The sequence below is a fragment of the Theropithecus gelada genome, chromosome 6 (assembly GCF_003255815.1).
Source record: "Theropithecus gelada isolate Dixy chromosome 6, Tgel_1.0, whole genome shotgun sequence".
NCBI classification, from domain to species: Eukaryota; Metazoa; Chordata; class Mammalia; order Primates; family Cercopithecidae; genus Theropithecus; species Theropithecus gelada.
The window spans coordinates 40,665,929-40,686,075 of record NC_037673.1 but is presented as its reverse complement, the minus strand read 5'-3'; the positions used below and the strand labels follow the sequence as shown (position 1 = coordinate 40,686,075).

Below are 20,147 nucleotides of genomic sequence, written 5' to 3'. Positions count from 1 at the left end.
ATATCACCTGATTAGAAGGCCTGACATGGGATGCACGGGGGGCACCAAAATCCCAGGGTCAGAATACAAAACTATGCTCCCATGCAGTTCCTGAGGAGGAGGGATAGCAGCAATCCAATACCTCCTGAACCTCCTCACTCCCCCAAATACTACATCACTTCTACCTCCTTGCATATCTTTCTGTCACGTGTATGCATACCTTTCTACTTCTCTCCTGACTGGCCCCTTTGTCGTTATACTTTCTTCTTCTTCCCAATCCCTGCCTAACTAATTCACCTTACCCATGATACTTTCTAGAATAAACCACTGTCCTCTAGCCAGGCCTTTTTTCACCCCTCCCTGCTTCAACACCTGCAGCTCTCACAGCTGGGGAAGCATCACTGCCATCTCTCCCTCCATCTTCACATGGTGTTCTCACTGTGCCCCATGTCTCTTCTCCTTTTCTTATAAGGACACCAGTCATATTAAATTCAGGCCCACTCTAATAACCTTCTTAACCTCATTATATCTGCAAAGACCCTCATTTTTAAATAAGGCCACATTCACGGATATGAACAGAAGTGGCCTAGGCATAGCAAGCTCTCTTAGGAACCAAACTGCTTGATTAATTCTGTGACACTGAAGAAGCATGGACATAATAAAATCAAATTACCAACTGAAGAGTGCCTTGGATAATCTTCATGGTGAATTTCCCTCCTCCCATTCACAAGTATTTTACCAAAGATGAAAATGAGTTCTTACAGCCCTAGTGTTTCTTGAACCTGCAGCCCATTCCAATCCTGGAGAGCTGATGGAATTTTTTGATGAACAAATAAGAAGTAATAATGAAGCCATTCGAATGGGAATCTTGACTTTGTTAAGATCGGCTATCAGTGCTGAGGGTAAGCAAGAGGGTCGAAACCAACGTGGTTTATTTCATGCCAAGAAGCAGACTGAAGCCTATGCACTCTTTAATCCTATTCTACATCTTTTGGATGCTTATATAACATCATGTGCAAATGAAACTCTGTCTTCTCAATCTTCCACAATCTATAATTCCTTTCAACAGGCATCTTTAGTTACTTCACTTCTTTCATAACATTTATGGATGCACCCAGTTGAGAAGAATGAGCAGAATTTTTGAGAATTAAAGTTAGAATTTAGAAGCTCTTGTAGGTTGATTAAATGGTCCAATATCAAGGGGTGGGTGGGAGAGAGTGTACAATTCTCTAGAGATTGATACGGTTACAAAAAAGCAGAATTTAATGAATTGCCATATTTTATTCCAGGAAGTACATATTTTCATAACATCGAATGCATCTTACAATTGAATGCATCTTTAATTATAATTAGCCACTATTTTTTGGTGCAATATGAAATAATGGTACATCATAAAATTGGTGATATCTTAGACTTGCTAAAATACAAAAATTAGTTTTTGCATAGTATGATATAGTTTTTTAACATTCAGTTAGCACTTTGATTTACTGAAGAATCAGCAGATGAATATGAAGCAGTCTCACAATATTTAGATCTGATCTACCAGGAATGATATATTGAAACCACTATGGAACCTAACATTTTAAACAAAATGAAACAAATGTAATAAGAAACAAAGAAAGCACTGGACATCATTAAAGATTTGGAAACAAAGAGGATGGGAGGGAACTGAAAAAAAATAAGTTGTTAAAGACAAGAGACTTCGCAATTATGTGCCATAATTCGAATAGCTTTTCGTCAATCCTAGCACATACTGTGCTTCTGTTGAGTCGGGCCTCTCAGTTTCTCCCTCTGTCTTTCAGAGCCCAGGTTGAGGGATCACATCATTTCAATAGAAAGAACAGTCAAAATCGTCATGGGTGATCTCAATACAAAAGTAAGAGAATTAATAGAAACTTTTATCGATGGTAGCTTTAAGAATAAATGAAATTATTTTGATTCTTTAATGACCTACTTATGAGACTATTTTATAAAGAACTCTGTGGTCAATTCCATTTTTAAAAGAACTCCATCTTTTCCAAAAAGATAAACTTCATCAAGGTAGAGGCCTAAAGTACACACAGCTAAAGGACATCTCAGTGAAAGGAAGATTTTTGCTTATTTAAAATAATTGTAGGACATCAGTGGATTAACACATGAGTAGAATAAGAGCAAAGAGACTGTATCTCACTATGCCAATGTACTTCAGATAGTTTAAAACTTACTTGTTAATTATAAAGATAATGTATCTTCATTCAGGAAATAATAATCCCTAAACCTTGTTCTTAGCATAGACATCCTACTTTCCAACCAGGCACCACCTAGAGCAAGTAATGCACATAGTGGATTGCTCAATATTTCTGATTATTTGATTAAAGTGTTCTAAGGCACAGTGACTCACGCCTGCAATCCCAGTGCTTTGGGAGGCTGAGGTAGGTGGATCATTTGAGGTCAGGAGTTCGAGACCAGCCTGGTCAATGTGGTGAAACCCCATCTCTACTAAAAATACAAAAATTAGCCAGGTGTGGTGGCTCACGCCTGTAATCCCAACTACTCATGAGGCTGAGGCACAAGAATCACTTGAGCCCGGGAGGTGGAGGTTGCAGTGAGCCCAGATTACATAACTGCACTCCAGCCTGGGCAACAGAGTGAGACTCTCTCTTTAAAAAAAAAAAAAAAAAAAAAGGGGGGGGGATTCTATGTTAGAAGTCATAGAATTCATACTGGGAAAACAAGAAACATTATCAATTATTACATTTTTATAAGAATACCACATTTTGTTTGGAATAAAATGCTAGACAGAAGCCAATTAAGAGGAATAAATTCTTTTAAGAAACTTTGACTGCCAGTGACTACGTTTAAAATAGTAAAAGCTTTGCAATAAAAAGCAATAGAGTGATTATACAAAAACTCCTGGCCTACTAACTGACAAAAGACAAAAGAAGAATTACGAGAAGAGTTTAGGATAGCATAAAGAGCACAGATCTTTGAGGAAGGCCAACTCCCCAGGCAAAAATAGAGAAAAGGTGTACCTCTTCTCTAGGTAGACTACTCAGAGTCTTTATGCTAATTTTTTTGGCCACCATATAACTCTGCTTCCCTGTTCAAAATGGTTTTTTTCTTCCCACTCTCTTTTCAAAGGCCTGTTCACTAAGGGATTGGTTCTCAGGTTTCTATTCACCAGAGAAGCAACATAATAAACAAATTAAAACCAAATTATTATAAATACTATAATACAAGTTCATAAAACTTCACTCTAATTTCTGGAGCCAGATATATTTCAGAATTGACAATTTTTCAGCTTTTAGAAAAACATTTCTCTGATAGTAACCCACAATCAAAATCCATGAATATTTCTGCAAGAAAATTAATGCATATCCACACAGCATAGAATAAGATTACAAATAGCTTTAAAACAGTTCAGTTTGGGTTTGCCACAAAATGAGTTGGCACTAAACTTAAGAAACAAAATTCCAGTTTTCATAGTTGTTTGGACTTTGAAATTGCGAATAAGCAGTTGTGGACCTGTAGTTCAATATGTTATCTTTCATTGAGTATTTTAAAAGCGAAGCAGTGTTTTAGCCCAAAGTTACCCAACAATTCATAATCTACAGTGATAGACAATATGTCTTTGGGAACCAAGGAGAAAGATTCTGCCTAAAGAGAGCATTTCTAGTGACTCTTTCATAACCTATCAGTCACTTTCTGCAGGTTGAGCATCCCTAATCCAAAGGAAATCTGAAATGCTTCCAAATTCAAAACTTTTTGAGCCAACATGACACTCAAAGGTCATGCTCAAAGAAAATGCTCATTATAGTATTTTGGAATTTGGATTTTCAGATTAGGAATGCTCAACCAGTAAGTATAATGAAAACATTTCAAAATTTGAAAAAAATTCCAAAATTTTAACACTTCTGATCCCAAGCATTTTGGATAAGGATTATTCAACCTGTATTAACATTACTCAATTTATGTTCCTTTTTCAAAAATGTTCCCACTTAATTATCCTTAAGATTATAGAAAAAAGGAAGGTAAATTTCCCTTCTGCAAAACATAGTAAAATGTTGCTATTGCGTTGTTCTTACCCTAGGTAAGAAATTCTGTTCTTCTCCTCATCCAAACCATGTGTGAAAAGTCCTATATTGAAGCTCGGGAAGGATGGCCATTGATTGATTATGTCTTCTCCCAGTCTGCAACGTTGAACAGGAATCTGGTATGCAGAGGCTACAGTTCTGAGTGATGCACTATAAAAAGTACAGTTCGCTCAACTATGTTTCTTTTTAAAAAACTGTTAGGGTCCTTAATCTGTCACAGGAGTAGAGTAAAAAAAATAAATTGTAAAAAAATAAAAAATGACTAGAGTTCAATTAAATAACTGATTTGGAAGTAATATTTTAATCTTGTCACTTTTGCTGATATTTTTTACAGCCTCTAGTTTTCTCAGTTCTTTTTTTTTTTTTTTTTTTTTTCTAAAATGACCTCTAACTTATAATAAGCACAAGATAGGTTAAATCAGTTTTCTCTAAGTTAACCTAGCCACCAAAAGCTTGGATTGGGATTATCTGGAGAGGGGCACAGAAACTGGATTGCTTCAGAGAAAGCAAAAGAGATATCAATACTTGCTGCAATGATGTCTTAGTTCATTCAGGCTGCTATAGCAAAATACCATGGAGCAGTGAAGTAAGTTCTATGAAGTGAATTTCTAAAACAGCATACTTCTGAAATCATAAACAAGTTTATTAGGGTTCTAACCCTTTGCTGTACACAAACAGAAATGTATCTGTTATATAAATGAGAAAAAGCTGTATGCTGATGGAGCAGGCTTTTAAAATCCTGTAGAAACACTCACCATATATAAAGGAAAATACCGCGAAATGATGGTTTATAAACAGAAAATATTTATTTCTCACAGTTCAAGATGCGGGGAAGTCCAAGAGTGTCTAATGAGTGTCTCCTTCCTAACAGATGGTGCCTTCTCACCGTGGAAGGGAATAGCTAGCTCTCCAGGGTCTCCTTCATGAGGGCATGAATTCCAAACACGAGGGCCTTTCTCTTATGACCTAATCACCTTCCAAAGACCATACCTCCTAATACCATCACCTTGGGCATTTGGATTTCAACATATGAATTTTGGGAAAACACAAACACTCAGACCGCAGCAACTGAGGTCAGCTTTCTTTGGATAAATTGACTGAAAAGTATGCACTTATGATCTCTGTGATTTTAGCAAATTAGTTACAACTGAAATCACAGTTCCCTCCACAAAGAAGCACGCTTTGAAAATTTTGCCCTGAAGACAATGACAAAGGTCTGAGAAAGAGAGGGGATATCTGCAGTTAAAGGAGCCTCACAATTTCTGTTTCTCTCTTTTAGCAAGGGATGTGTTTCCCAACTAATTCCTCCAAGGAATTCTAGGTTTCTAGGTTCCATGAGCCACTTAAGTTGAGGGACTACATCCTTTACTCCAGAATCTGAGAGTGCACCCAAGGAAAGACAGAGGAGACTAACCTTAGGAGTTACTAACAAGTCACCTGTTTGACCTTTCTTAAAGGAGAAACCAGTGAAAACTAACTTTCATGAGAATGAAAAAGAAGAGGAATCTGTCCGAGAAACAAGCCTTGAGGTCTTAAAAACCCTGGACCCACTGGTCATTGGAATGCCTCAGGTAAGGGGTCTTTTGTCACCACTTACAGTTACTTTGATCACCTTCTTAAAGTCCAGCCTGTGTAAGAATAAAGGCATGAGTTTGTGCTCCATTTGTCATCAGCTTCCTGATGCTCTGACTAGAGGAGGTGTATGGCAATACTGTGTCCAGCACATAGTGCTTCCTCAAAAACAGATGTTGAATTAATTAAGATAATTAATATAAAGTATCTTACATCTGGATAGTTCATGACAATTTATATATGTAATATTAGTATACGATTTCTCTTCTTCCTCTAATGCATACGGTAATATTAAGTAGTGGTTTTAATGCAACCAATGCCAAACTTACCCTATTCCATCTGGGAAAGTGTTAAAAGCAGCCATTCTCAGGCCTCACTGGAGACCTGATTCATTTGAAACTCAAGGGGAAGAGCCTTGGAATCTGTAGTGCCCAGAAGTACATAGCACAATCAGAAGACAAACAACAGACCACACCATTTAAGTAGTAGATCAGAGGCTTCATCTAGGATGATATGTGGTTCCTGAATTATCTGAGATATTTACTTAAATGCAGATTTCCAGGTCACATACCAGACCTACTGAATCAGCAAAACTGGACATAGAGACGAAAAGTCTACAATCAACTAAGTTCCAATATTTCTGATACATACTAAAGTTTAAGACTTTTTGATATAGAAGTAAATGATGAAAAAAATAATCTAGGGTCAAACCCTAAAGGGCCTGGAATGCCAAACTTTTACCTTATGGTTGATAAACCAGTGAGAATTTTAAGCAAGAGCTAAACATTTAAAATGATAACTGTAGGGAATCAGTAGATTCACACATGAGTAGACTAAGAGCAAAGAGACTATCTAGGAGATCGGATGCAACTTGCAGGAACTACAGCGATGTCATTACAATAGAAATGAGACATGGAAGGGCACAAGAGATCTTACAATGAAAAAAAGACTGAGTCTGGTGATTAAATATAGATGACAAAGAAGAGAGAAGAGTACAAGTTGACACCAAGGTTTCCATTAGCACAAGAGAGTTTTCTAAGGGACATAAAACATACTAAAGAAACACAATGTTTCAGACTTCCAGAGCAGGCAGGTCAGAGCCTGAAGCACAGAGAACAGTAGCAGCCCATTCACTATCCTCTCCCAAGCTTCTCACTGGGGCAGTCACACTCCAATCCTGGAGTTTTGGGAAGTACTTGGGAGATTTTTGGTTGTCACATTGACAAGAGGAATACTGGCACTTGGTGAGTGGGGCCCAGGGATGCCAGCATTCCCCTAGTGTCTGGAGCAGTCCCTCATGACAAAGAATTGTCCTGCCCCACATTCCAGCAACATCCCCATGGAGAAACACTGACCAACACTCACTACGGCTAACACCTGAAAATGAATGTGCTATGCAGAGGCTTCATTTAATGATCTCATCTTGACTTGGCCCAAAAAGCAAAATAAGAACAGGAGAAAAGCTTCTACGTCAGAGAAAAACATGTAGTGAGGACCAGGGAGAAGTAATGGAAAAGAATAAGTAATCCTTGCGTCTTGCCCTATATTCCACAGGTGCTGTGGCCAAGGATCCTGACTTTTGTGGTACCTGCAGAATACACAGAAGCTCTGGAGCCCCTGTTTAGTATCATCAGAATCCTGATTATGGCAGAGGAGAAGAAGAAGCACAGTGCCAAGGAGTCAACAGCACTTGTCATCTCTACGGGAGCTGGTCTGTACATTCATAAACACAGAAAAGCTTTTCTATTATGAGGGATCCATTTCCAGGAAGGCTACAGTGCTTTGACCTTAAACCCAACCCCAATCTCTAACCCCTACAATGATGATGAAAATTGCTTTCTCTTTCTAGTGAAACTTCCTTCACCACAGCAGCTACTGGCCAGACTTCTGGTGAGTGAGTTACAAAGAACCAAACTACAACAAATTTAAGCTGATAAGGATAATTCAGTTCCAAATAAATGCTAATATAAATTACATGGAGACTCCAAACAAAAAGAAACACTAAAAAGGCATAATAAATTTCTGCTATACTAGTGGCATTCATGAGTATTTATTATTCACATGATTACCTTCCCACTCTGAAATACTTGTTAAACTTTACTTATAATTTTAAATTGAGCATATACTGAATCTCATTCGTACGTACCATCAAACAAATTCCACATCTGTTGTTTGGATTTCCCATCTCTCTCTTTGGCCCCATATGGATCATTTACTCAAGCACTCTTTCCTCGTGTCTTTATTTAATTAATTGATATATCTAAGTCTTCTTTCCATTTATTTTTGGTTGCTGCTTTCCACGTATTTTTCACCTTCATCCTCAGGGAAAAGGAAATGGGAGAAGGGCTAAGTATTAGCTTCATTCTAGAATAAATAAGAACAGACTGTGATGATTTGTTAAAAGATTATCCAATGCAGAAATCAAAGGAATTGGAACAATGGTAAAAGGAAAAAATAAGTGGGCCTTTTAAAGGCCCCTGAAATTGATAAGCTCTTTCTCTTCTATCCTTCAGGTAATATCTATGCCTGCCAGTTTAGGGGAGTTACGTGGGGCTGGTGCAATAGGGCTTTTGAAGATACTGCCTGAGATCATTCACCCAAAATTGGTAGACCTATGGAAAATACGTTTACCTGAGCTTCTGCAGCCTCTGGAAGGTACGAGGGAGTGGGGCCAGGTCTTTACCCAGCAGGGCAGGAACATAAAGAAATGATGCACCATTTCTCTGTGTAGAGCCATTATTGCTCATTTTAGGCAATAAAAACAATGAACTTGATATGCAAGGTAGATAGCTATTTTTTTCTTCTTGACTCCTTATGTTCTGTTTCTCTGCCAATATTCATACTACAAGAAGACCTAGTGGGTAACATTCTTAGCGGGAATTTTTACTTTCGCTCTTGTCTTTTTCTTGTATCTAGAGAAATTCTATTTTAGTATTGTTCTAAAAAGTTATTAATCATGTTAGAATATCAAAATATGGTCATTTCAGTAGTCATCGAAATTAGCAGAAAGCCTAGATTTTTATGATGGATTGAAGACCTTCTCTCTACCTAGCACTTTAACGTCGCCAATGTAGTAAATTTGATTTCAGATAAGCATTATGAGCAAAAAGAAAGCTTAAAATTGAACTCCAGCACCACTGGAGGCCTGGCAAGGAGAATTTGAGTCTAGGGGTGGTTTTTTTGTTTGTTTGTTTGTTTGTTTGTTTGGGTTTTTTTTTTTTTTTTTTTTGCGATTATTACATCAATTTTTGTTTCTAGGAAAGAACATCAGTACCGTTCTATGGGAAACCATGCTGCTTCAGGTAAGGCTGGCTTCTAGAATAATTCTTGATAATGGCATTATGAAATCAGCTAAAGTTACACATCCTAAATTAAAGGAACTAGATTCCCGAGGATAATAACCTTTTCTTTTCTTTGGAAAAGAGCTAGAATGTTATAAGTGATCACTTAAGGATAACGTTCTTTAAATCGCCGTAATTTGGACAACAATCTTAAATCCACTTGGGTAAGTTTCAGACAGTTTTGAAGATTTTACTTAGCAATATTTTTCCTGTGTCTTTCTTAAATCTTCTCTAATTTTCAACTTTTTACTTCTTGCAACTTTATTCTTTTACCAGCCACATAATGAAGCACAAATTAACATAATTTCCACTTCCGTGCCCCTAAACACAACTGTATTTCCTCTTCTATTTGTGGCTTAATGTCTTTTTCCTAATGTCTAGAAAACAAACGGCCACATTGTATCCCATTTCCAAAAACGAATTTCCTCTCTCACCCATAAACTTCTTGGAGCTTTACAACTAACAGCACTACAGGTGATACCAAATCCCAGAAATAGTAAATTGCAGACAGGCGGTGGACATTGACTTTACAAAGATGTGACTTCAGAAACTTGCAGGAGGGAAGAAGCCCACAGATAGGGAGCTTTTAATATAGAAGGTTTTCAGTTTATAAGGCACCTACCTAGAAATTACCTATGGCTTCTTAGAAGAGTCAGTTTTCAATGATCTCTCCACAGCACCTCCTCTACCTTCTATCTCCATCCTTCCAGATTCAGAATCTCTGGGGGTGATACCTGAGAACTGGCATGTTTTAAAGGTTTCCATCAGTGATTCTTATCCAATATAAGATTTGAAAGTGACTGCTCTACTCTCCTGGTCCTCAATTCTAGGATCCACCTCTCTCCTATATTTATGGTTCTTTTATGTTCCATTCCTTCTCTCAAAATTCCTACCAGATTTTCTTCTGCTACCATTTTAAAATAACTATCTCTACTAGGGAGAAAAATATTTTTTTTTCTAATGGGAAGCCTTGACAACAGTTCCTTTTCCTCTTCCAATTTTGAATATATTTCTGATCTTTTTTTTCCCAAAACTGTCTGCCCATGTCTTCTTCTCTTAAATTTCCAAAACTGTTTAGTTTCTTTAAAGAACCCATGAATGAGCTCCTATTAAGAGCATACATACACATCCTTTCATTGGTTTTGTTTGGCATTGTGTCCTTTTCTAAGCTTAAAGTTGAAAAAATATAGGAGAAATAATATATATATTGCAATGTGTTTGTCAAAAAGAAAAAAGAACACCTTTCTATGTATTGTTCAAAGAAAAAGGACATGGGTTCAAAGGATTGATGTGACCCTGTCTCATAGATATTGGTAAAACCACGAATCTTTAGTTACTAGAGTTGAAGTTTGCAGAAATGTGCCTGTACATTGAAATGTGCCTGTTCTTTAAGACATTTAATTCTTGATTCCAAAAATCTCCATCTTGTTTGAGGTTTTTTTTTTTTTTAGTATGTAATAAGTTAAATTAATATTAACAAATGGAGTTTTTCCAAATCTATCGAAACTAGAAAAATGCCAAATTTAAGTTTCAGATTAGATTAGTTTCTATTTTAGGTCTTTTAGCAATGTTTATTTAAAGGAAGAAAAGGAAGTTGCTTTTCCACATTCTGTGTATCTTATTCTCTGTGCAAATTCAGAACATATCATAAAATGTTTTTTAGAATAAACTAACAGGAAAGTTTCAAAGGAATTAATTATTTTATGGGTAAAGTAATAATACTATTTAAAATAGATTTAAACTTTTAAAAGATAAGTAACCAAAAAAATACCAAGTAAGCACATGAAACTGTCATATTCATATCTAACTTCCACTTCCTACAACAGTTGCTCAAAGAATCCTTGTGGAAGATCGATGACGTGGCCTGGACCATTCAACTGACTCGGGATTTCAAACAACAAATGGGCAGTTACAGCAATACCTCCATTGAGAAGGTTGGTTTTTCAGCTAAGGGGGAAACCTTAGCTTTTACCTGTGATCCAAAATGGCTTCTATAGCTCCATCTTGTCTGTATTACAATCAAAGGGAGGGAGGCACATTTAGAAAAAAAGAGTTCCTTCTTTTTAAGGCCACTAGCTGAAAGCTGAATACTACCTTCTCTGCACCTCACATTTGGCCCAAATTTACTTGTATGGCCTCACATATCTGCGAGGAAGACTGAGAGGTAGATAAGATAGATATGTGCCTGACTAATATTCAGAGGTTCTTTCTAGAAGACGAAGAAGAATAGATACTGGAAGGCTAACAGCAATGCTTAATGTCAGCTTCTGTCTTGGCTTCCATTATGCCAGTCTTGTGATGCTGGCTATCAAAAAGAATCTACTACAATTTAACATAGGCTTATAGCTAAAATAATACTCAAAAGCTAGTTCTAGGAAAGCGTGCCCAAAGAAATATGTTTTAATTTCCAGTGACAAAGAGGTATGGCCATGGAGAACAACGATTAAAGGCCCCACATCCATGTGTCGGTTAACAGGACAAGTCAGAGCAATAAAGTATTTTTCAAACATTATTCCTTTCCATGTTTTTAAAGTCAGTTCTTCTATCCCTCTGTCTCTAAATGGCCCCTACCTAACCTTCCACCTTGTAGCCATCCATTCCCAATGGGGTTTGGAGCCAGTTTCCCCCCTACTTAATACTAATGGGGCTTTAGGTAAATTATGTTATCTCTCTGGATGCTCACCATACTCATCCATAAAATAGAAACAATACCCACTTCTGAGGGTTGTAGTATTCTGAGGGTTCAATGACAGAAAGTATATAAAGTCCCTGGTGAAGTGCTTAACACAGGGCGTGTGCTTCATATAAAAGTAGCTTGGAACATGGTCTTTGAACATAGTCTTTATTATGTTAATACCATTCATAAGTTTATTTTTCTGGAAAAATATTTACGTTTCTCAGTTCCAGTACTCAGTATTTCTTTCCACAAATTATTCATTATCAATCTTTGACTGACATATGTAATTTTCAAAATTCTCCTCACATAAGTAATTTTCAAAACTCTCTAGTTTGGTGCAGAGTACTGATTTTCCAAATGGGTTTATCAAACCCACCAACACACATGGGAAAGATTTGGTGAGTAATGCTCTATCTTCTTATAATACAAACTAGCTCTGTGCACGTCATGTCATGCCATGTATTTTTTTTTATTATTATACTTTATGTTCTAGGCTGCATGTGCCCAACATGCAGGTTTATTACATATATATACATGTGCGATATTGGTGTGCTGCACCCATTAACTCATCATTTACATTAGGTATATCTCCTAATGCTATCCCTCCCCACTCCCCCTACCACACGACAGGCCCTGATGTGTGATGTTTCCCTTCCTGTGTCCAAGTGTTCTCATTGTTCAATTCCCACCTATGAGTGAGAACATGCGGTGTTTGGTTTTCTGTCGTTGCAATAGTTTCCTGAGAATGATGGTTTCCAGCTGCATCCATGTCCCTACAAAGGACATGAACTCATCATTTTTTATGGCTGCATAGTATTCCATGGTGTATATGTGCCACGTTTCCTTAACCCAGTCTGTCATTGATGGACATTTGGGTTGGTTCCAAGTCTTCACTATTGTGAATAATGCTGCAGTAAACATACCGGTGCATGTGTCTTTATAGGAGCATGATTTATAATCCTTTGGGTATATACCCAGTAATGGGATGGCTGGGTCAAATGGTATTTCTAGTTCTAGATCCTTGAGGAATCACCACACTGTTTTGCATAATGGTTGAACCAGTTTACAGTCCCACTAACAGTGTAAAAGTGCTCCTATTTCTCCACGTCCTCTCCAGCACCTGTTGTTTCCTGACTTTTTAATGATCGCCATTCTAACTGGTGTGAGATGGTATCTCATTGTGGTTTTGATTTGCATTTCTCTGATGGTGAGTGATGATGAGTATTTTTTCATGTGTCTGTTGGCTGCATAAACGTCTTCTTTTGAGAAGTGTCTGTTCATATCCTTTGCCCACTTTTTGATCAGATTGTTTGTTTTTTTTCTTGTAAATTTGTTTGAGTTCTTTGTAGGTTCTGGATATTAGCCCTTTGTCAGATGAGTAGATTGCAAAAATTTTCTCCCATTCTGTAGGTTGCCTGTTCACTCTGATGGTAGTTTCTTTCACTGTGCAGAAGCTCTTTAGTTTAATTAGATCCCATTTGTCAATTTTGGCGTTTCTTGCAATTGCTTTTGGTGTTTTAGACATGAAGTCCTTCCCCATGCCTATGTCCTGAATGGTATTGCCTAGGTTTTCTTCTAGGGTTTTTATGGTTTTAGGTCTAACATTTAAGTCTCTAATCCATCTTGAATTAATTTTTGTATAAAGTGTAAGGAAGGGATCCAGTTTCAACTTTTTACTTATGGCTGGCTAGTTTTCCCAGCACCGTTTATTAAATAGGGAATCCTTTCCCCATTTCTTGTTTTTGTCATGTTTGTCAAAGACCAGATGGCTGTAGATGTGTGGTATTATTTCTGAGGGCTCTGTTCTGTTCCATTGGTCTATATGTCTGTTTTGGTACCAGTACCGTGCTGTTTTGGTTACTATAGCCTCGTAGTATAGTTTGAAGTCAGGTAGCATGATGCCTCCAGGTTTGTTGTTTTGGCTTAGGACTGTCTTGGCAATATGGGCTTTTTTTGGTTCCATGTGAACCTTAAAGTAATTTTTTACAGTTATGTGAAGAAAGTCATTGGTAGCTTAATGGGGATGGCATTGAATCTATAAATTACCTTGGACAGTATGACCATTTTCACGATATTGATTCTTCCTACCCATGAGCATGGAATGTTCTTCCATTTGTTTGTGTCCTCTTTTATTTCACTGAGCAGTGGTTTGTAGTTCTCCTTGAAGACGTCTGTCACATCCCTTGTAAGTTGGATTCCTAGGTATTTTATTCTCTTTGAAGCAATTGTGAATGGGAGTTCATTCATGATTTGGCTCTCTGTTTGTCTGTTATTGGTGTATAAGAATGCTTGCGATTTTTGCACATTGATTTTGTATCCTGAGACTTTGTTGAAGTTGCTTCTCAGCTTAAGGAGATTTTAGGCTGAGACAATGGGGTTTTCTCAATATACAATCATGTCATCTGCAAACAGGGACAATTTGACTTCCTCTTTTCCTAATTGAATACCCTTTATTTCTTTCTCTTGCCTGATTGCCCCAGCCAGAACTTCCAACACTATGTTGAATAGGAGTGGTAAGAGAGGGCATCCTTGTCTTGTGCCAGTTTTCAAAGGGAATGCTTCCAGTTTTTGCTCATTCAGTATGATATTGGCTGTGGGTTTGTCATAAATAGCTCTTATTATTTTGAGATATGTTAGATCAATACTGAATTTATTGAGAGATTTTAGCATGAAGGTCTGTGGAATTTTGTCAAAGGCCTTTCCTGCATCTATTGAGATCATCATGGGTTTTTTGTCTTTGGTTCTGTTTATATGCTGGATTACGTTTATTGATTTACATATATTGAACCAGCCTTGCATCCCAGGGATGAAGCCCACTTGATCATGGTGGATAAGCTTTTTGATGTGCTGCTGGATTCAGTTTGCCAGTATTTTATTGAGGATATTTGCATCAATGCTTATCAGGGATATTGGTCTAAAATTCTCTTTTTTTTGTTGTGTCTCTGCCAGGCTTTGGTATCAGGATGATGTTGGCCTCACAAAATGAGTTAGGGAAGATTCCCTCTTTTTCTACTGATTGGAATTGTTTCAGAAGGAGTGGTACTAGCTCCTCCCTGTACCTCTAGTAGAATTCAGCTGTGAATCCGTCTGATCCTGGACTTTTTTTGGTTGGTAGGCTACTAATTATTGCCTCAGTTTCAGAGCCTGTTATTGGTGTATTCAGGGATTCAGCTTCTTCCTGGTTTAGTCTTGGGAGAGTGTATGTGTCCAGGAATTTATCCATTTCTCCTAGGTTTTCTGCTTTATTTGTGTAGAGGTGTTTATAGTATTCTCTGATGATAGTTTGTATTGCTGTGGGGTTGGTGGTGATATCAATTTATCATTATTTTATTGCGTCTTTTCATTCTTCTCTCCTTTCTTCTTTATTAGTCTTGCTAGCAGTCTATCAATTTTGTTGATCTTTTCAAAAAACCGGCTCCTGGATTCATTGATTTTTTGAAGGGTTTCTTGTGTCTCTATCTCCTTCAGTTCTGCTCTGATCTTAGTTATTTCTTGCCTTCTGCTAGCTTTTGAATATGTTGGCTCTTGCTTCTCTAGTTCTTTTAATTGTGATGTTAGGGTGTCGATTTTAGATCTTTCTTGCTTTCTCTTGTGGGCATTTAGTGCTATAAATTTCCCTCTACACACTGCTTTAATAGTGTCCCAGAGATTCTGGTGTGTTGTATCTTTGTTCTCATTGGTTTCAAAGAACATCTGTATTTCTGCCTTCATTTCATTATGTATCCAGTAGTCATTCAGGAGCAGGTTGTTCAGTTTCCATGTAGTTGAGCAGTTTTGATTGAGCTTCTTAATCCTGAGTTCTAATTTGATTGCACTGTGGTCTGACAGACAGTTTGTTATAATTTCTGTTCTTTTACATTTGCTGAGGAGTGCTTTACTTCCAACGATGTGGTCAATTTTGGAATAAGTGCGATGTGGTGCTGAGAAGAATGTATATTCTGTTGATTTGGGGTGGAGAGTTCTGAACAGGTCTATTAGGTCTGCTTGGTGCAGAGTTGAGTTCAATTCCTGGATATCCTTGTTAACTTTCTGTCTCGTTGATCTGTCTAATGTTGACAGCGGGGTGTTAAAGTCTCTCATTATTATTGTGTGGGAGTCTAAGTCTCTTTTAAGTCTCTAAGGACTTGCTTTATGAATCTGGGTGGTCCTGTATTGGGTGCTTATATATTTAGGATAGTTAGCTCTTCCTGTTGAATTGATCCCTTTACCATTATGTAATGGCCTTCTTTGTCTCTTTTGATCTTTGTTGGTTTAAAGTCTGTTTTATCAGAGACTAGGATTGCAACCCCTGCCTTTTTTTGTTTTCCATTTGCTTAGTAGATCTTCCTCCATCCCTTTATTTTGAGCCATGTATGTCTCTGCATGTGAGATGGGTCTCCTGACTACAGCAGACTGATGGGTCTTGACTCTTTATCCAATTTACCAGTCTGTGTCTTTTAATTGGAGCACTTAGCCCATTTACATTTAATGTTAATAGTGTTATGTGTGAATTTGATCCTGTTATTATGATGTTAGCTGGTTATTTTGCCCATTTGTTGATGCAGTTTCTTCCTCACATCGAGGGTCTTTACATTTTGGCACGTGTTTGCAGTGGCTGGTACCGGTTTTTCCTTTCCATGTTTAGTGCTTCCTTCAGGAGCTCTTGTAGGGCAGGCCTGGTGGTGACAAAATCTCTAAGCATTTGCTTGTGTATAAAGGATTTTATTTCTCCTTCACTTATGAAACTTATTTGTCTGGACATGAAATTCTGATTTGAAAATTCTTTTCTTTAAGAATGTTGAACATTGGCCCCCCACTCTCTTCTGACTTGTAGAGTTTCTGCTGAGAGATCAGCTGTTAGTCTGATAGGCTTCCCTTTGTGGGTAACCCAACCTTTCTCTCTGACTGCCCTTAAGATTTTTTCCTTCATTTCAACTTTGGTGATTCTGACGATTATGTGTCTTGGAGTTGCTCTTCTCGAGGAGTATCTTTGTGATGTTCTCTGTATTTCCCGAATTTGAATGTTGGTGTGCCTTGTTAGGTTGGGGAAGTTCTCCTGGATAATATCCTGCAGAGTGTTTTTCCAACTTGGTTCCATTCTCTCTGTCACTTTCAAGTACACCAATCAGATATAGATTTGGTCTTTTCATATAGTCCCGTATTTTGTGGAGGCTTTGTTCATTTCTTTTTACTCTTTTTTTCTCTGAACTTCTCTTGTCATTTCATTTCATTCATTTGATCTTCAATCACTGATACCCTTTCTTCCAGTTAATCAAGTCGGTTACTGAAGCTTGTGCATTTGTCACGTAGTTCTCGTGTCATGGTTTTCAGCTCTATCAGGTTATTTAAGGACTTCTCTACATTGGTTATTCTAGTTAGCCATTTGTCAAATCTTTATTCAAGGTTTTTAGCTTCTTTGATTTGGATTTGAACTTACTCCTTTAGCTCAGAGAAGTTTGATTGTCTGAAGCCTTCTTCTCTCAACTCGTCAAAGACATTCTCCATCCAGCTTTGTTCTGTTGCTGGCAAGGAGCTGCATTCCTTTGGAGGGGTAGAGGTACTCTGATTTTTAGAATTTTCAGCTTTTTTGCACTGCTTTTTCCCCATCTTTGTGGTTTTGTCTACTTTTGGTCTTTGATGATGGTGATGTACAGACGGGGTTTTGATGTGGATGTCCTTTCTGTTTGTTAGTTTTCCTTCTGACAGTCAGGACTATCAGCTGCAGGTCTGTTGGAGTTTGCTGGATGTCCACTCCAGACCCTGTTTGCCTGGGTATTGGCAGCAGAGGCTGCAGAAGAGTGAATAATGCTGAACAGCAAATGTTGCTGCCTAATCATTCCTCTGGGAGCTTCGTCTCAGAGGGCTACCTGGCTGTGTGAGGTGTGAGGTGTCAGTCTTCCCCTTGTGAGTGTATCTCCCAGTTAGGCTACTTGGGGGTCAGGGACCCACTTGAGCAGGCAGTCTGTCCATTCTCAGATCTCAAACTCCATGTGGGAGAACCACTACTCTCTTGAAAGGTCCATGCCATGTATTCAACAGCTTCCAGACTCACAAGATTATTCCAGACTAATGGTGGTACTGGTAGGCAGAGCAATTTTAGTAATTAGCTGCCGAGATGCTCTCAAGCCTTTCGCTGAACAAGAGTAAAGTAAGAATGTACTAATTAGCTTCTGCTGAATCACAAACTAACCCTAGTGGCTTAAAATAATAGCTACCTATTTATCTCACAATTTTATACCTTGACACTTTGGGCTGGGCTCAGGTGGGTAGTCATCTAATCTTAACTAGGCTTACAAGGTATACTTGAGGTTGGCTGGTATATGATGCATCTTTTTTTTTTTTTTTTTGAGATGGAATATTGCTCTGTCACCCAGGCTGGAGTGCAGTGGCGCGATCTCGGCCCACTGCAATCTCTGCCTCCTGGGTTCAAGCAATTCTCCTGCCCCAGCCTTCTGAGTAGCTGAGACTACAGGCACATGCCACCACACCCAACTCAAATACAAATGTATATTTGTATATAAAAATATACAAAATATATTTGTAAAATGCAAATATATTTATTTGTATTTTTAGTAGAGATGGGGCTTCACCATGTTAGCCAGGATGGTCTTGATCTGCTGACCTCATGATCCGCCCACGTCAGCCTCCCAAAATGCTGGGATTACAGACGTGAGCCACCACACCACCAGCCTATGATGCATCTTAAATAGCACAGTTGATTTCTGTTCCTGTTGTTCTCTCATCCTCTAGCAAGCTAGCCCAAGCTAACTCTCAGGGTGATAGCAACAAAGTATGTAAGGACTCTTGAGGTATAGGTGTAATAACCAACCTTGTATTTAACATGAATAGACTCTCCCTTAAATACTTCACCTTGTTTTAATATGAGTAGGCTCTCCATTAGCTGAGAAAACCCTTGGCTCCTTCATTTACAAGACATCAAGGGCTCCTTACCCACCCTCTTCCTGAAGGACTTAACTTGTGCAAGCTGACTCTCAACATATCAAAGAGTGCAATTAACTGAAAAGGTACTGAGGCAAGTAATGTCCGCAGTTCCCAGGAGTTCACTTGGCAGAGAGTACAACAAAGCCCCTGCGTTTGTGTCTGGCAGATAATACCCAGAGCCCCCACACCTATCACCCTGTGATGAATTTAAAGTCCCTGTACCTGGAACTGTTTGTTTTCCTATAACCATTTGTCTTTTTAACTTTTTTGTCTGTTTTACTTCTGTAAGAATGCTATAGCTAGAATCCCCCTCCCCTCTCTAAACCAAAGTATAAAAGCAAATCTAGCCCCTTCTTTAGGCCGAGAGAATTTCGTGCGTTAGCTGTCTCTCAGTCGCTGGCTAATAAAGGACGCCTGAATTCGTCTCAAAGTGCGGCATTTCTCTCTCACTCGCTTGGTTACAACATAGGCTCAGAACTGGCCCATTATCATTTTTGCCACATTCTATTGGCCAAAGCAAGTCAAAAACCCAGCCCAGGTTCAAATAAATGGGAAAATAGACTCCTTTTTTGATTGAAGGAGCCGCAACACCCCATGGTAAGGAGACATGGACAGAAGTAGGATAGAAAAGTTGCTATTTTTGCACCCTACCACATTTTCTCCCAGTGCTAGGCTCCTGATTTCTTGGATTCCGTGTGAAGCACCAAAGCAGGAATGTACTATGCACTGGACCAAAATCTGCAGAGAAGCAACAGGTCAGCAGGACTGGGAGGCACTAAGACTAATATTTTACACCTAAGTCGAACTTTTCCCTTCATGACGTCAATTTTTTCCTGCAGCACGACTTTCCCAGATTCTTTGCACTCTTTCCTCCAAGGTGGGCTTAAATAGACTTTAGCAGCTTCGTCCCCAATTTGTATTTACATCTGTATTGTACACAGTTTTCTCCAGTATAATTTCCTTATTATAGGGACTTTGACCTGAATAAGTGAAAGTGGGATGGATGTGACCTGGTCAGATTCTCACTCTGATTGAGGCTGCTGTCACTCTGGGAGTTGAGATAACAGCAACTGCTCCACCTCTTTTTAACCTTATGCACCCCTCTTATTTCAAGCCAGACTGAGCTGCACATTTCTCCTGAATGTACTAATTTAACTTGGTCTGTGTCTATTAGAATGTCCTATCCTCCTGCTCCACAGATTCTCCTATGGTCAATAATGACCACTCATTAGGAACAGTCCTGCCAGCTATGCAGAGTCCTTGAAGTCAACCACCAACTAGCCAGTTTTGTCTCTTGTGTGTGACAATATGGAGATTCTAAATAAATGCCAATCTGATACTATATGGCTAGGAATGATTTGAACCTTATAAAAAAAATTAAAGCCATCTTCAAAATAACTGGTTGGGCAAGGTGGCTCACACCTGAAATCCCAGCACTTTGGGAGGCTGAAGCAGGCAGATCCCTTGAGACCAGGAGTTTGACATCAGCCTGGCCAATATGGTAAAACCCCATCTCCACTAAAAATACAAAAATTAACCGGGCATGGTGGCACATGCCTGTAATCCTGGCTACTCAGGAGGCTG

At 38.4% G+C, this 20,147-nt stretch overlaps 1 protein-coding gene across 1 annotated transcript in view; it reads left to right on the top strand.

Moving 5' to 3' along the window:
* MROH2B (maestro heat like repeat family member 2B) overlaps positions 1-20,147 on the top strand; it is a 74,283-nt gene that overhangs the window by 14,983 nt on the left and 39,153 nt on the right. The window contains exons 10-18 of the mRNA XM_025387450.1: positions 768-881; positions 1,782-1,855; positions 4,049-4,171; positions 5,510-5,623; positions 7,179-7,335; positions 7,474-7,514; positions 8,138-8,279; positions 8,883-8,926; positions 10,792-10,899. Of these exons, the coding sequence (XP_025243235.1) occupies positions 768-881; positions 1,782-1,855; positions 4,049-4,171; positions 5,510-5,623; positions 7,179-7,335; positions 7,474-7,514; positions 8,138-8,279; positions 8,883-8,926; positions 10,792-10,899 (917 nt within the window). The remainder of the gene's footprint in view (positions 1-767; positions 882-1,781; positions 1,856-4,048; positions 4,172-5,509; positions 5,624-7,178; positions 7,336-7,473; positions 7,515-8,137; positions 8,280-8,882; positions 8,927-10,791; positions 10,900-20,147) is intronic.